The sequence below is a fragment of the Poecilia mexicana genome, unplaced genomic scaffold, assembly GCF_051168715.1.
Source record: "Poecilia mexicana isolate PSO_F unplaced genomic scaffold, ASM5116871v1 scaffold_17, whole genome shotgun sequence".
NCBI classification, from domain to species: Eukaryota; Metazoa; Chordata; class Actinopteri; order Cyprinodontiformes; family Poeciliidae; genus Poecilia; species Poecilia mexicana.
In genome coordinates, this window is record NW_028263386.1 from 15,646,464 (window position 1) to 15,664,303 (window position 17,840).

The window sequence follows — 17,840 nt, forward strand, 5'->3', positions numbered from 1 at the left end:
TTTCCCTGTTAGCTCTGACCTTTGCCCCAATCTGACTGATAATTGATAATATAGGCTCTGGCTTTTATTAAATGGGCAAGTGTTAACAAAACAAGTGAATAATGATGACTGAGGATGACCTGACCAACGACAAGGAGAGGCTATAAACAAACCTGAGCTTGTTATTAAGCTATTACTCGTGTTCTGCAGACTCCAGAGTTAAAACGAGCAGCTAAAGAAAGAAGATGGATTAATTAGACCCCTAAAGGAATAGTTTCTACCAGTGGCTCGTGTAAGCAACATCGCCTTAGGATAGTTTCTTTTCATCCTTTTTCTGCAGAGGGACGTCTGGGACTCTTTTTTTTTGTCAAGCTACGACCTTTGACTTTAATGTGAAATACAAAAAAAAAAAAAAAAGAGTGAAACATGCTTAATTTAAATAAACATTCTCCACAAATAAAAATATCAAAAGCGTGGCTACCAGCCGACAGCAGCTTCCACTTAAATTACAGGTCCAAGTCTTCTGGGGTACGTACAGTATTTAGCAGCTTTGGCCACTCAAATAGTTCAGTCTCATTAATACCGGATGTAGCGTCTCTGTGAGCATTAGTTTAAAAAGTCTTGCTACCGATTCCCAATCAAACGCAGATCTGGGCCAGTTTAACACGTGACTACCCTTTGATTGAACCCACTCCACTGCGTGAAGGTGAACAAGCCTCTCCCAATTTTGTCCACGCATAAAATCCAAATGAAATAAAGTTTGAGGTGGTAGTGTGGCAAAATGTGAAAAGGTTCAAGGGATGTGGATACTACGAAACATCCAAAGAGTACAGAAAAAACAGAAGGATACAATTTAAGGGCTACACATCAACACCCTAGATGATTAGGTATGCAATTTTAGGAGGATCAGTCCGAGAGATGAAGGGGAACATTTCTTTACAGAAATCTCAGGCATGCAGAGCAATTAAGAAGAGCGTGCTTTACTTAGATAATGCCACAAAAGAGGCGAGCTTAAGATGAATGATATTATGTATGTAGTTAAATTTTGGAAAGCGCAAGCTGAAAAACAGCTGGTATTTGTTTGACTAACCACCCTCCTCTCCCACTCACCCTTATCTGTCTTTGTGTAGAGAAGGGAGGGTTTAAGTGAGTTCCTGTATTGTAAGCTCAAAGGATGCATACCGAAATGAATCACGTTGAATCGGACTGCTTCTCTCATCATTCATAAAGACTCATAAGAAAAGTCACAACCGAGAGTCAATGTTTCCCATTTAGCCAGTCTTGTATAACACAGTAATGACGGTTTACTCATACTCCAAAACGGAGCAATTTGTTTTCTCCAAGGGCAGCAAGAATAAAAGAGATCGTTCTGTTCTTGCTGCTTGTTCCGAGCACATTACCTGGGCAGAACCTCCGTATCTGATGTCTGAGACCTAACCCGTGCAACTTCTGCAGTAGGAAGAACCCGTGAGGACCTCCCAGGAGTTCTTCTGTGTCCTGACCTGCATGACATGTCCTGACTTGTTTTTGACACTCAAAAAAGATATTTTCCTTATTGTAGAGTATGTATTCAGCTTTAACCTTAATCATATAGTCTTATGTCTCTGGAAGCCCCGAGCAGAGTGGCATTAATAGTTTCCACGGATTTAGCTCCCTCCCATCAATCGCTTCTTTAATTTGGAATTTCCCAGTTCCTGCAAATAGAAAAGAAGGAAAGAAAGCAAAGATTTATTCAGGACAATGTGTTCATCACAACGGTTTGGTGGAAATGAAAGTGTTTTGGTTTACACCATGGTCAAACAAATCATTTGATTTACTCTACTGCTCTAAGAAACACGTTACTTTTAACTATCGTGTTTAACTTCTTCAAGTGTTTTATGAAGAGACTTTATTTTTTCTTTGAAAGCACATCTCCAGTTTTATCTCTGGTGAGACCATCTTTGTAATGCAGCTCACGCATTATATCAACAGTCCAGATTTCAACTTGCAAATTTCTACATAAATTTGCAAGTTGGAACAATTATTCCTATGTCTTAAACTTACCTCCTTACATCAGAGCAGGCACAACCCTGTATGGGGCTCCTAAGAAAATAAGATTTGAGGAGGTCAGTTCTTCCTATTATTTCCCACTACCACGCTAATGTCTTATTTATATAACCCATACTTCAATATTTGTGCCACATATATTCACTTTTACAAAACTTTTCAGATTCCAAGCTTCTATGAATTCAGCTTGAAACAGACTTTACAAGCAAGAACGTCCTCAAACATCTCACAGCTGAAAGTGGGGAGCGGGGAAAAACTTCCTTTAGGCTAATGTCAAGAGACCTGCTTCACTGCAAACACTAGCTACTAGAGTAAAGCGTAGGATGTCCTGACTTTTTCCTCAGCTACACATCACATTTTTGGTTTAATAGTAAACTAAGGTTTATCTATTTTTGTTGAAATCCAGTCAATTTCCTTTCTTGAGATACATAAGAAATACAATTAGACATCAATTCATGATTAATCCTTAATATAGATCTGAATACATAACGGAGTGCTCCCTCTTCATCATGTGAAATATATGTATAGGTAAAAGTACACAACAGGTGGGGTGAATATTTTTTCAAGAAAGGTCCTGCAATGAAAAGTTTATGCTTGAGAGCTGAGCTTAAGCAATCTTCACTGTGAAATAACTGATTGTTATTGGAAACTGCGGGTCACACCAAGCAGTACCAGTGGGAAGTAGTCGGTCAGAAACTAAGGGAAAGTTTTTTTCTCAACGTAGGCTGATCTGAAACTAAGTGTGTGTGTGTGTGAGAGCTTATTTAATACAAAAAAACTGTCTGATGAAACGTTTCTGGCATATTTCCAAACAGATACTAAAAGTATTGGTGAACGCTTGTGACGGATAAACGTTCAAGATTGAACCCGCTACCTGCAGTGTTGCTTCAGATATTCCTGCAGCAATGTGGACTATCAGCCACATTCCAGTCTTCGGTGATCGCCAAGGAGGAAAGCTTTTGGTCAGAAAAAAAAAAAAAAACTGCAACAGCTTTGAACTTAAATGTGAAGGTTGTCGGTAAATCCACTCCTACCTCTGTTCCTGGATTAAATTATGCCGATCTTCAGACTACAGTCTCCCTGCACTCTCCACAAGAAAAAAAAAACATAACAGGATATTTACGTACAGATTTTAAAACCTGCAGTTTTATCCTAATTAGCGGTTTCCACATTTGTTGTTTGTTTTTAAATTTACAAATTTTTCGTAGCAAATCTTAAAAATTGAATTTTGTTTAAAGTGCCCAAAATATTTGATTCCTTATACCACCACCTTGACATTGGTAAAATGATCAATACTTAAAATCGAGCAGTCCAAATGAAGAATAGAGTTTTGTTAGCTGGATATTGAGTCTCCCTAAAACTTTTCTTGAAACATTAGGCATCTCTTTGGAGTTGAATTTCAACCTTTTGTTTAAAATATTTAAGAATAGATCAAGCAGGATGTCTTGGATTTTGGTGGTTATATTTTCAATATGAGCATGTTTTGTTGGCAGCATATAAAAAAGAAACGCTGACTACGGCTAAATGTCAAATCTCTCTAAAGCTGTCTCTGCTCGTCGTAGGTCCGACCACCATTTTTTATTCCCTTCTGCGATAAAAAAAAAAGGAGACATCTTTATTTTACTTGCAACTTTTGGATCTATTCTTCAAACACTTCTGCTTTCCAAAGTTCCAAAATTCGAAACAATGATGGAGAAAAAAAGAAGAATGAACCTCCCTTTACTCGTCCATGTAGAGAAAAAAAAGAAAACAAGGAAGAGCTAGAAAATAAACTCTGACATTTAATCTACATTTTGGGAAGTAAAAGTATTTTTGTACAAGTCTCTGGTGGCCCACAGTCAATTAGTGATCTGTTATCCGAGGTTTTATGAACAGGTGAAAACAATGTGTATTCTGCTCTAATGTGCTGCATTAGTCCAGAATAGACATTGTCTAGAAAAGAAACCGAAGTGCTGATATCTGAAGCACCTTACTGGCCAAATTGTTGAGCATTACAAAGGCATTAGACTGTCAGCGGAGATGAACAGTATTTAGACAGTCAAGGCGGTCCATCCTTAAACATTAGCCCTGTCAAAACAAGCAGAGTCTCCTTCAGAACTGAAGGTTGGCCCAGGTTGTTGATGTGTGAATCGGTCAAGTCTGTTAGAGATACAGAAGCAGAAAAGTGGATGTTTCTGGGATGGTTAGTTCCTCTCCTGAACAAAAACAGTCTCCTGTGGACAAAGCCCCGCCTCCTGTAACGTGATGTCATAGTCCAAGTGGGCGAGCTTTCTCCTGGGGAAGTTGGTGACGAGCTCAAAGCGTTCGTTAGGGTAGCCCTTGGACTGGACGTGTCTTACCAGGGCCTTGAAAGAAAGAGAGGAACAATGTTAGCTAGTTACAAATGAGAGTTTCGTCTTTATTAAAATTTCTTGAATTTTCTTCAACAACCACAGACGTTAATGTCAGTCTGAAAGATGAGAATCTTAGAACATTCCATTTTTAAGACAGAATCTCAACTGAGCTCAGGTCTGGATATCTAAACCTATGAATGAGCTTTTATCCAAGCCAAGAAAGTGCTGTGCTGCTGGAATGTTGTCTCAAGTCTTTGCAGCCTCTGACAAGTTTTCTTTTCAAAAGGATGTGCACCGTTAGGTTTCCACCACACAAGGTGTTCTTCATCATGACCAAAAAGTTCATCTTTTCTAGCGACATGTTTAATGTGTCCCCTACATTTCAAACATCATTATACTAAAATGCTAAATACATTGAAATCCGTGGCTGTAATATGACCAAACACTGAATAATCTTTGGGACATAATTTTATACGTCATTAATAAAATTTATTGTGGACTGAACTCACCAAAAGTTTAGCTTTTGAAGACAAGGAGATCTGCTCTCTCTGTCCGTCTGGGTAGCGAAGCATCAGCCTGGCTTTGGGGCCTTTGCAAAAACAGAAATAAAAAATAAAATGTTACATTGCAGCTGCACGTATAAACAACGGTTTAATCCAGGGTTAAACTAATATAATGCAAAGCTTAATTACAATATTATTAACTTGGGGGAGAGATAAGTAAATAAAAGCAGGAGAGAAGGGGGGAAAATAAGACAAAGAAAAAAAAAAAAAACAAGGACTGGACAGAGAGAATGAAAAAGAAACAAAGGTGATAAGCGGGTATACAAAAGTTATAAGAAAAAGACATAAAAAAGGAAATAAGAAGTGACAACATTTAAAAGATTGCATAGATAATAAAGGCTGGACGTACCATTTTCTACATGCTGTACACTTTAATTTTTAAATAATCTTCCACACCAGAAAAATGTTTAAATTAATCCTGCTCGTTTGGTCTTGGAAGTCAAAATTGGATCTGACAAGTCAGAATGGGTACAGGATCTTGATACAAACCAGAAAACCAGTGTGGCTTCCTAAGTGTGGGGCTATGTAGCCAAACTACTTAGTAATTCAAGTTGATAAGGACATAAAGAATCTCTTATTATGTTTGCTGCTAAGTAGGTACAAACTACCAGAACTACAAATAAGTTGGATTCCTCCTCCACACAAATTTCAGTATGTTTTATATGACCAGCATCCATGCTGAATCTGACCCCAATGTTGGAAGCAGACCCCCAACTTTTCAAAACAAGATTCTGACTTAATGCATTCTATTCATTTTCAATTTTTTTTTACTTGGAGCTAAATTCAGACTTCTGACGGCGATATCGTACACAATCATTCTGGAACGAGCCTTAAAGTTAGTGTTTCTTCGTACCATTGTCATCAGGACAGTCCACGTCACAAGTTGTGGTGCTGATGCTGGAGGTTGTAGCAGCTTTGGCTTGAGAGGCGCAGTGATTCCCTCCAGAGTCTGCTTCCGGCGGAGAATGAAGCGGACTTGGAGCAGAGGGCTCCAGGTGGTTCTTTTTGCTCTCCTCTTTTTTGTGGCTGTGATTGTTCTCTTTGTACGGAGATTTTCTGTGCGAGGAAGTGGAACTATCGGGCTGCAGACGCTGCTGGGCGGTGGCGACCGTAGCACTTGGTGTGTATTTGCTTGTCGAACTTTTCTCTTCGTGCGGCGCTGGCGTTTCACTGTCTGAGCCGTCAACGGAAATGGGTCCCTCGCTGTCCGAGAAAGGCTCTGCGTCGGATTCGTCCTCTGATCGGGGGGAGTCGGGCACTTCGGGGACGTTTGACGAGTCGTAGTGGGTCTCCTGTAGCGACGCTCGGATCGCCGCCTCCAGCTGGCTGTCTTCGCTGGCGTCAATCAGACTCTCCTGGGGGAGAAAACGCAGTGAGCAGCTGGAGAAGACGGATCAAAAGGCAGCAGAAATGGTTTTTGTTGCGGTTTTTCAATTTTTTTTAATTGTTTTTATTTTGAGAAATGACTGACATTAGATCAAGTTCATTCTGTTCAAAGCAACGAGGAAGCTCCCAAAACGGTTGCAAGCCCAAAAATACGAAATATACAGAAAAGAGAAAACGATTGAGCTGGATGGGTAGCATGGCGCTGATGGGTGAGATCGCACACTCACTGAGCGCGCCCGTTTGGCAGGAGGGGCGTTGCAGGTGGGCCCGTCGAGCTGCCCGTGCTCTGCCAGGAAGCCGGTTGCCTGCTCCATGAACGACGCCACATCCAGCTGGTTCCACTCCACCATTTTTTGCCCTGAATTCGAGGAGGTTGAAATTGCACCTCAATAAAAATATTTTACATTTGAAATAAAGACAGTCCTAATTACATAAGTTACGCCTTCTAAGCGACTGGATATCAGGCTATGTTAAAACTGTACGTACTGATGGCCAATTAAGACGTTTTGCTATTCAGTATTTTTTTTTTTTTATGTGGAGGTTCACAGGATGTCCGACTTCCGTGAGAACACTTTACAGCCCTGAAGAAGATGTGGCCTTATTTACTCCTGTATTTACAAATGGAAGTAAATGTGGATGCTGCACATGTCGCCATCAACTCTGAAGTTGTTTTGCATTCAGAGTGAACAAACTTATAGCTGGCTTCATTTTTGCAGTAATCTTCATAAACACTGTTGTGTTCCTTTAGAAGGATCCGAACTCTGGCCAAAGCTGCTAGCAAGTTCATGTGAAAAGCTTTAAAAGTGGGAATAAAGACAAAGAGCTGAAACCTGCAACTCGGAACAACGGTAAAAACGTACAGGTGTTCAATACAGCAGCGGTCACGACATCTGCCATGCTTGTTTTGTTCAATGTTACAATTAAGGAAAATCAGAGTATTAAATAATTTAAACGTGCAAAAAATATTCATCAAAGCTTCTCACCTGTGCGTGGATCAAGAATTGAAATGTAGGGAAACTTGTTGAGCTTATAGAACTGGATGTACCGTTGTCCCTCTTCACTATCGTGATAAACCTGCCAACATAGAAACTGTACTGTAAATGTGCAAACACACGAAAGAAAAAAAAGCAAATGAACTCTGTAAGATGTGCATGAAAACCAAGAACAAGATTTCTTCTCCTGCTGCTGACAAGTTACAAAAAACATGTTTATGTCTTTTATAACAAGAATATAGGCATGTTTGGCTTTCTCACAATTTCTGTTCAAACATGTAAATCATCCACTAATGATAAATGCAATGAAACTGACCCTTCGATGTTGAAACTGTATCAAGCTCTTACTGCGCACTGGCCAGTAATGAAGTTCCCATAACCTGCGTACCTGCCAAAATATGAAGTGTTCTCGGATGATGTTCTTCACGGCGTCGTTGCTCCACACATCTCTGTTGAGGCACTGGCAAGCAAAGTCCTGAACATTTTGTATGTTGATCATTAGCCACTTATTTTCAAGCTGTCCACAGTCTTTAGCCTAAAAGACACAGAAAACAGTCAAATGCCATCAAATATGTTTCAACGATTTATCAAATCAATTTTTAAATATGAATTTGGGGGGGGAAAAAGATGCACTTGAAAACTACTTGAGCCCCCATACTAACTGACTCACAAAACAACTGTTGCAGAGTAAAATCACTGGATGTTTTTTTTACATAAACATATCTTTTCTACGCCACATCTCTTCAGACCGCCGGAGGGAATCGTATATAACATAAATGTCCAGTTCCACTTCACTCCTAATCTTATGAATAAGCAACAACAGAATGAAATTACAAGTCTGCCGGGTTTCACTTGGCTTCCCACCTGTGATCTAAACAGCCATTGTTAGAAATTACACAAAAAGTCCAGCTGAACTGAAGAAAGGTGAGGTGTAGAGTGACTCCTCACCGTCTCAAAGCTGCCTTTGTGCATGAGCTCAATGGGAGGACGGAAAAGGTCTGCCAGAGTGCTCAGTTTCTTGTCCACGGTTCCACCGTTGCGCAGCTCCTGTTCCTGACGAACTTTTAGAGAAAAACATTCCAAATCCTTATAGCAAGTTAACGCAATGCAATTGAAAAATTAAGAAACTTTATAGTCAATTCCTGCCAAGAAAAATTAAACTGTGAAAATGTTTCAAATATCAAATATTTTAGGATGTAAAGTACACACTCGTTTCTGTTTGAAAGTCTCGGAAACCGTCAAATATAGACCGAGCTGGCCGTCTTCGCTTTGGTACTGAAAACATGAAATATACAGGAAAAAAAAAAAAAGAAAAAGATATTAACAGTTGTAAGGGACAACATTCTGGTCACTTGGTGGAAAAAATAAGAACCTCTCCAGTACCTCCAAACAGAGGTTCAGGCTCCACTAAAATGTCCTGCTTCTGAGGAATGGGCGCTCGTACTTCACTGAAACATTAAATAACATATAGACAAAAGCAAAACGTTATTGTTAATCGACACATTTTCATTCAGAGCTTTGTTATACCAGCTCAATGCAATAAAAACCAGGTCCATTCTGACGCTAAAGATGACACAATCAGTTTAGCTCACTCTGTAGGGGGCGCTCTGCTGCTCGATGCGGCTGAACTGGAGCTGGTGCTGGGCTCCTCTGCCATCCCACCTCCATCCAGGAACATGGTCACGGCCATCTCCAGGTTATTGTTGCATGCTTCCAGCATGTGTTTTCCAACACTCTCTGTGGCCCCTGACACAACGACAACAGCCGATCAAATTTAACGCCGTCATAATGCTGTAGAGAGCATGAAACATTTCACTGTTCAGAAAATCTATTGAGAATTAATCAACGGCTAATTTAACTCTCTTACATCATTTTAATACATTTCCAGAAGGGCAAATGTTCATTTTAAAAATATTGATAAAAGCAAGCGAAAAGAAAATGTATGATAGAAAAGCCACTAAAATTGTAAACGTTTACAATTTTAGGGAAACAATTTTAATGAAACACTTTGCAACTACCCAAGTAATTAATTTGATAATGGATGTTATGGCACTCTGAGATTTATTACAATAGAATGATACTCCAATTACACATGCTTTTTTTTTTAAAATATTGTACATATTTAGTCCAAGGATCTGCTATTATTACCTGTAGAATAAACTATTGGACTTTCTTTCCCCCTAATTATGTAAATACTAAAAACAAACAAGCAAAGATAAAGAATTAGAATATAAAAGCAGCAATACTTAAGCAAGATATTTATTTTATTCTGATCAATTTTGTTGAAAACACTTATTAAGTATGGGCTTTGTCTATTCTTAATCTGTACTGCTGTCAGTCTTTACCAAAACACTCTTGGAAATATAAACAACTTTTTGTTATGACATATTTTTTTACATATGGAAACATTGTTGGTATGTGGAGGATTAACTGGAGAAATATCATGTACATATTGCCATGTCTCTAACGTACACCTTACGAGTTGTCTTAGGCAAGTGGTTCTGTGACAATGGAAGGGTGCCAAAGTCGTAGTTGGGGTTATTTGTTTCGGGAAGGACAGGAGGAGCAACAACGATTTTTTTTTTAAGTCTGACGTTCAGATTTTATTGCGAATTTATAAGCCAGCTACTGCCTTAAAGTTCATGTAAAAATATGCACCCGGTTTCAAAAAAATCTGAAGGAAATCATAAACACGAAAAACTCTGGCTATTTCAAGTTTTGCAAGTTTTTGCAAGTCACTCGTAAAAACCTGGAATGGATTTAAATCATCCATGCCGAAAAATAAATGTTGTAAGTGGACATATACAACATATGGACTGTTTCAATACTTATTAAACTAAAGCGTCAAAAACCCAACAGCCAGTCGAAGTCTTCCGCCTGTACTGCGCATGACCGTTTCACTTTTCAAGTCTGATGGCCCCTGTTCTCACTCTACTCTCCTCTTCAATAAATAACTTAAAACTGAAACACTGTACATCATCTCAAAGCACTTAAAAACTATTCCGTACGAATGTCCTGACTGTCTAAGGCAGAAGCGGTATCTGCCCAGGTATTTTAAGTGACGGCGACGGTTAATATGACAGTAACCCAACATGAGGCCGGAGATGAAGAAGGGGAATGTTCTACAGCCGACGTCCATTCCACACTCACGGAAAAGAAGCCATCCAAAGAGCAAAAAAAAAAAATAAAAAAAAATACTGTCGAGACTAACAATGTGTTGAGTGATATCACTTTAACAGGGAAACAAATTGTCTGTTGAATGAGTAAGAAATGCAATTTTCAAAGCAAGTAGCTGTGTAAACCCTTTACATGTAATTTTTATCATAGTTTAGCTGAAACTGCCTCTGCTTCTCCACTCTGCAAAGCATTGACAGCGAAGGAGCCACAGCGACACTAAAGCGTCCATTTTCCTTGTCTGCGCGCTGCTCCATATATTTTGTGGAAAGAGAACTAGTGCCTTATGACCCCCCCCAAAGCAACCTATTATTTATAAAGCTTAATGTAAGCTTATTTTTACCTGTTATTGCTGTGAATTGTTGAATTAACCCGTTCACCCCCGGAGCTGAGGTGTCTCCGAGCGCCGCCATCTTACCGCCACAAACAACAACATACAATGCAGCGCATGCGCATTGTGGTCTTTTTCGCCTCAACGTCTGGTGCGGCGCGAACCCACTACACGCTGGTGCTGCATTCTGGATCATGTAGTCATAATGATATGTGTTTAAGGCATACAACGGACTTTAAATGAATAACCATCATTAAGAGTAGCTTTATATAGTTTCTTGTGGTTCTTATTGTTTCTTATGGATTCATATATTTACACAAATTGTACTGACTGAAATGTTAATGTAAACTAATTAACCAGAATAACCTTAAACAAACTGGTTTACAACTGCAGTTATTTCCTGATTTTATGGGCTGAAGTGTAGCTTAGAGTTGGATAGTAATAGTGGAATACAATCGCATAATTTCAAATCAAGCTTCGAAAAGGTACTGGTCATGACAAGTAATGAATGAAACTACACTTTTTCTTCTTAAGTAGTGTAACTTTATTCTTATTTGCATATTACATTCATTTTGCAAAGAGCATTAACTCATCAGATCTGACAACAAGGAGCTGAAAGCAGTTTGTTTTAACGCTCCTACTTGACCAGTGAGGTTTTGTTCTGTTCCTTTTCAGAATCTCACACACATCTGTTGTGCTGCCTGGCACAAACACAATAAAACATCACTTTACAACGGGAGGGTGACGATGGCACAAGCCACCTACATTATGAGATGTCCAGTATTTACAAACAAACATTGTGGCACTTCCAATTCAGTTTGCTATTTCTTTTTATTTAGGTAAACTGAATTTAAATTGACAATCACATTAGTAATGCGTAACATCCTTGTAGACAGTTTTATATGGTTCCATAGCTGCTATATGGGCTAAAGGTTTTAATAGGATCGCTAATTCTTAACATTAGGTTTTAAAAAGGCAGTTGCTTCCTTTGACAATTTGTTGCCATTTAAATGACTTACTCTATGGTACAAACTAGTTTTATCCCGACATTTTTATGTCTACAAAAAACTGTAGGCCCTAATTTGTCAATTAAAGCCCAGTGACATAGACATTAGATGACAAGAGAAAAAGTGAACTTAGTTTAGCACTTTATTTAGTATTTGTTTTCTGATAAGTTATTCTGTGATCTTTTATCCCTGAGGTGTGACATCTTTTTATTTTAAAGATGCATCACTAGTCAGTTGGACCAGGGAGTTATTCATGAGCACCTAAGACTTATAAACAAACTTGCCAGATAATGTTAGATAGATTCGAGTGGTCTTGTCATTATTTGATCTAAACAACCCTAAAGCAACTATGATTTGTTGATATTCATAAATTCTAAGAGCAGACTATTCATATCTAAATGTATTTGGATGTTTTTGTGCCAACGCTGAGTTTATTTTGCATTTGTAAACACTTTTTGATCGGTCCAGCCATTAGAATATACATTTAACTCTGATACAATCTACATTTTATTGTCAGGTGTTTAAATAAAATGGATGAACCACCTGGTGAAAGTAAATGTGAGCAAGGGCTGTAATCAGAGGCTGTTTCAAGCTTTAATGCCTAACAAAAAAAAATGTGACAGTACCATGGATACCATCTGTATGGATATCTTTTGACATTATCGTGAGTTTTACTTTGCTGCAGGGGGTCTCTAATCAGCTGTTAAACCTATTTCATAAAATATTTGAAGGAATAGACAAGGCTGCCGGGCAACAAAAGATGTCCCTTTGTTACGATGTCAGTTTATTTAAAATGATACAGAGATAAAAAATGTCGTTCTTTAAAGGACTGCATTAGCCTGCTTTTCTAGCCTGCTTTTAATTATCAGATGTTTTAAGGCTTCACTTTCTATGTTTTTTTTTTTTTTTATTCTCTAGATCAAGATATTAAGTAAGCTGAAGCAGAAATCAGAAAACCATATTTGTTGATTATATATTTTTCTTCATCTTGTTACAATTTCCCTTTAAATGTTTGATCTGGAACTGGTCTTTTCTTCAGGTTCAGTTACGCTAACAGCATCGAAGTGGTAAAACATACGAAACACACACAGAAAAAAAAGAAAAGAAATCCCCAAAACAGTAATATCTGTCTCCCTTTCCGGTAATATAAGAACAGTGCAACTTCATTGATGTGTTTGGTAAGAACGATTCCTTATTTTCCTGATGGCCACAGCAGGTCTGGGGCGCCTAACTGTATCCCACATGCAAACAAATTTGAAACAAAAAGGGAAAAAGAAAAAACAAAAGCTACAAAGTGCAGAAGAAACACGAGGAAATGAGCGTAGGGTAGTTTTTTTCCCCCCCCATTTTCACCAGTTCCGCCTTAATAAATAAAAGCTTGAAAACAACAGCACTGATTGAGGTTTGCATGAGTGCATACATGCATACATGTACATGTAGAGTGAGTTCTGTGCTGGAATGTATATCCTTTTTGGAGTGACATTATGACATTGTGAGGCCAAATATGCTTGAGGAGGTGTTTTAGTGGGCAGGGCAGGCAGGGAGGTGAAACACTGAGAGGTTTGGCAGGTGGGTCGTACACTACAGCTTAGAAGCGAATAAAGGTAGCGTCGATCTGGCGCACAGTGGGCAGTGCCAGCATGATCTTTCTTCTGTACTGAGGATCTTTCTGTAGAGGGTTCCGCTCCAGGTACACCGTCTCCAGGGACTTGGCATTCTTCAGCTCGTCAAGATCCGACCAGTTGTCTATCTGGTTGTCGTTCATCTGAGGAGAGATTCAAAATACGACGCAAGCACAAGTTAAGAAGTTTGACTTTTAGTGCCTTTCTCAATTTGTATCAGAAGTATAGCAGTTTGGAGCTTTTATTTTTAGATAATCGAGTCAGCGTGTTCACACCGAAGACGGCTTCTGTTAAAAAAAAAAAAAAAAAAAAAAAAATGTTCAGGTGGAGTTTTGGATTGACACAGAATCAGGGTGGATGGGTTGAGTAGACAAGACATGAGATGTAAGGGTAAGATGAGATTGGAGAGAAAGTGTAATCTACAAAGCAAGAACAGCAGCAGCAGCAGCATCAGAGTCTAAGTGAAAGAAGAGATTTTCCAGTGACTGTCTAATCTGAAAAGTGCGCTGATCAGCAGAATCTGATAAGATACTGAGGACAAAGCACAAATTGCCTCGTATTTAAAGCACTGAGTGAATTTTGATTGCTAGCCTCCAATTCAAGACAGAGTTCAACCAGGTACTCCTTTGGTGTATAGAGGGTCGAGCCACGAGACATTCAAGCATGCGCTCCTGCCAGAGCTTTCGAGATTCACGCCACATGCCTTCTTTACCGTCACCGACTCAGCTGTATGCTCTGATATGGATGCTGATAATGAGGCCTTGCTTTCCCTAGGGCCACGCACACAAGGTTTTCCCTTCCGTTTTCTGCGAATACTTCTGTATTTATATATAGCCTTCCTCTTGTTTTGAAAACAGCAGTTGGTTTATTTGTTGGTAATATCCTATGATTGTTAGGTAGTCCGAGATTAAAACAATCCTAGAAGCTTTGTAGAGCAAATTTACCATCACACACGGTGTTTTTGTTCAGAGGTAAAAAAAACTCTGGACCAAAAATGTTCTACAGTAATAACCTTCAGTTTACAGTATTAGTTACCTTATGGGCAAATGCAAAAGAAAATACTGGTTGCAGCTGCCCAAATATGTTAATTTTATGTTTCAATAAGCAGCAGTAAGTCAGAGTCTGTTAACAGAGGACACACAACTCGGTTAAGGCATATCAAGTTGATTTTCCAACACTTGTTTCTTGAAGTCTCGGTTAGCTATATATTCAGTCACATTCAATAAATTAGCATATGAGGTAGGACAAGGCCGTTTTTAAAAAACAGAAACAGACGAAATAACGCACCAGACCGCGCTTTACCGCTCAGTGGAAACAAGAGGCTAAAGTCATATAAACGTTACCTGAAAGCTAAATTGTAAATGCTATTCTTTAACCTCAAAACATTCCATACCCAGAACTCCTGCAGCTCTGTCAGGTGGCTGACGTTCTCAATTTTCTTTACTCGATTGGCAGCAACGTCCAGCGTGGTGAGTTTTTTCTGTAGAAAAAAAAAAATAAGAATACAGTAATGAGCATTTACAAAAATGCTAATCAAGCTGCTGGGACATTTGTGTGCCGTTAAACAGTCTGTCATGTGGCCCTTATTGGTAAACAGGAGCTTGCATAACTCACGTTGTTCTCCAGGCCCTCTATGACCTCAATGCCATTGTGGCTCAGGTAGAGTTCTTTCAGGTTGACCAGGTTCTGTAGTCCCTCGATTTTAGTAATCCGGTTACTCTGCAAAGGAATACGCAGGAAAGTATTGATCACCCTTCTTTTAACATTCCTGAGGTGGTGAAAATACTTTGTTTGCAGGTACCTGAATGCTTAAAACAGTCAGGTTGTGTAAACTGTCCAGATTCTGAAGCTTTGTTATTTTATTGGTTCCAAGAAACAAACTCTGCAATGACGAAAGAGCGTCTAGGTTCTCGATGACCTGCGAATACAAGATATGGTCAAATTAAAATTACATCGTGTTATTTTATGGATGGCTTAAGAATGCAACTTAAAGAGACTCTCTTGGACTTACCCTAATACGATTGGAGCCCAGCTCCAACATTTCCAGACTTGTGAGGTGGTCCAGGTTGGAGATGGCAGTGACCTTGTTGTGAACCAGGAAGAGTTTTTTAATTTTGGTCAACCCCTCCAAATTCTCCACTTTCCTCAGAATGTTAAAGGAAACGTCAAGCAACCTGTGGGTAGATTGTCACCAAAAAAAAAAAATAAATAAATATTTTAGTCAACATCAGGTAGGTATTTTCAGGCTTAAATACACATATTTCCTCTAACCACACTTACTCTAATTCTTTGAGGTTGCTCAGGTTCTCTAGTTTGCGGATCTGATTGTCGTAGAGATCTAGTTCTTGTAGCAAGCTCAAGCTCTCAAGGTTTTCTATCTTTTTGATGAGGTTCTGTCTTAAGGATAGTGTCTGGACAAGCAGAGAGACAAAGAAACAAAAAAAAAACTGTCATTTTGAAGAAAAAAAAAAAGCCTCCCAGAATATGATCTATTTTTATAGATCAAAAGAGTACAAAAATAAACTCAGTTTTGCATACTGCACTCACATCTCTACTTACAAAATCAATAAAACCTAAATATTCAGCTTGCTTACTTTGGCCTTCTGTAGAACTTCCAATCCTTCGATTTTTCCAATACGACAATGAACAAGATCAACATCCTAGAGAGAATAGGAGAACATCAGCTGACAATGCACAAGACATTAAAGGTATGAATTTATATGACAATAATTTAAAAAAAAATGACAGAGAAAAAAATGCTTTCATGAAAACATCTTCTAACCTCTTCTTCTGGGTCCAAGGTTATGGTGTCCATGTCAACAGGGGACTCTTCTTTACCTTCATAGAGAACAAAATTACACTTAGGAAAAACATGGAAAGGCAATGTAAATTAGCATAGAAAAATTTAACCCACAGGAGCTGCTAGGCCCCGCTTTTAATCAACTATGTGATTCAGAAACATAAATAAATCAGTTCCTGGCTGTTTATGTGGGAGCAAAGCGAGACTCACTTGTGCCTGCGGGCTGATTTGGGTCCACATCGCCGTTGATACTCCTTCTTCTGGTGTCATCATCACCAGACTCTTCAGACTCACCTCGTCGGTCCACTGACATAAAGAGCAAGATTTATTGTGTTACAAAGCAGCAGAGCTTTTGGATAGATACACATAATGTGTAAACACACATAACTGTGTGATGATTTTACGTGTCATTCAACGCCAATCTCAATTTCGGTTACTGAGCTTATTAGGTGAATCTGTGACTGCTGTCGTTGCTCCAGTAACAGCTTTTTATTTACTTCGGATTACAGTTTTGAGAATAGTCAAAGATGATGTAACTATGCCCAAAAATATCATTCGCTGTCTACTTTTAGCGACAGAGCTGAAGCAGTCAGAAAATGTAAATACTTTAAATTTAACAAGTTTCAGTGCAACCTGAGTCAGCGCAGAATTTCTACTTTCAAAAAGCTGCAGCTCTCCTAATATGTAGCTCTCACTGATGAACCTATTTAAGAAGAAATATAATGTTTCTTACAGCTCTGGTGAAAATGTTGCCAACACACCTACTGAGAAATCAGAGGATGGCTCGAGAGGCACCCAGGGCTGGCTGAAAGCTACTCGTGACCATTACATTTATTATGAGAATACACGGTGTGCCCTTTGTAGCAAACACTGGTTAAGTGTACGAAAAAGTTAACACTTCACCCCCACAGACTTAAAATAATGGCTTAAGGATCACTTGATGTAATGTCTCGGCAACATTTCGATTCTTACCAATTCGTTAGCGAAGACAAGCGATTTCAAATTTGCAGACTCAACAGACTGCTAAACATGCTAGGTAGCTCGGCAATTGACTGGACTACAGCTAATGAGCGAAAGTCGAAGCATATTAAAAGCAAATACGGTCCGAATAATACAGGTATTCGTGTTTCCTACAACACTGCACTAGCATATACACCAACAACCGTGCATAAACACAAACTGACCAGATGTTAGATAAATAACGTCAGTTAACGCCTTGTGTTAGCTAGCAAAACCAGGATGAAGGTCTGGGTCTTTCAAGAATAACGGCCCAACCAGACCGCCAAAATTAAACAACACACAACCTGCTTTAAATAGTTTATACTCTCCCCAAACCGTACAGCCAGATCACGATGACTTCTTTGAACATTTTTATACTCACCTTCCATTTCTTGATGCTCTCCAACAGACAGAGAAGCCATGTTTCATGTAAACACTCCTGACAACCGCTTGGCCAATCCTGTGGAAGTAGTTACTACCCTCGAACAGAAGAGGACGCTGTTGCTAAAAATAAAAGAAAACTGATGAGTAAACACAACAGTTCTCCAGTGCTTTTTTTCTGTATACTTTTATATTTTAACTGTTACATTTAGGTGTGGCAGATAATA

At 39.0% G+C, this 17,840-nt stretch overlaps 2 protein-coding genes across 3 annotated transcripts; both read right to left on the minus strand.

The window, feature by feature from the left end:
• Positions 1-3,786: 3,786 nt before the first annotated feature.
• On the minus strand, positions 3,787-10,933 carry ubxn7 (UBX domain protein 7). The gene is made up of 11 exons (XM_014967820.2): positions 10,817-10,933; positions 8,892-9,045; positions 8,683-8,747; positions 8,509-8,574; positions 8,248-8,360; positions 7,688-7,834; positions 7,291-7,381; positions 6,535-6,665; positions 5,775-6,276; positions 4,868-4,947; positions 3,787-4,370 (listed from the first exon to the last, which is right to left on the minus strand). Exons 1-11 carry the CDS (start codon positions 10,884-10,886, stop codon positions 4,209-4,211), a joined length of 1,581 nt encoding a protein of 526 aa, XP_014823306.1. The 5' UTR covers positions 10,887-10,933; the 3' UTR covers positions 3,787-4,208.
• Positions 10,934-12,574: 1,641 nt separating this feature from the next.
• On the minus strand, positions 12,575-17,738 carry ppp1r7 (protein phosphatase 1, regulatory (inhibitor) subunit 7). 2 transcript variants are annotated; one of them, XM_014967817.2, is made up of 10 exons: positions 17,615-17,738; positions 16,444-16,539; positions 16,216-16,271; positions 16,028-16,093; positions 15,714-15,844; positions 15,445-15,607; positions 15,235-15,351; positions 15,048-15,152; positions 14,827-14,913; positions 12,575-13,576 (listed from the first exon to the last, which is right to left on the minus strand). In XM_014967817.2, exons 1-10 carry the CDS (start codon positions 17,652-17,654, stop codon positions 13,400-13,402), a joined length of 1,038 nt encoding a protein of 345 aa, XP_014823303.1. In that variant the 5' UTR covers positions 17,655-17,738; the 3' UTR covers positions 12,575-13,399. The 2 variants fall into 2 exon arrangements, with proteins under 2 accessions (XP_014823303.1, XP_087870849.1); XM_088014723.1 differs by lacking the exon at positions 17,615-17,738 and adding an exon at positions 17,206-17,457.
• Between the last annotated feature and the right edge of the window lie 102 nt (positions 17,739-17,840).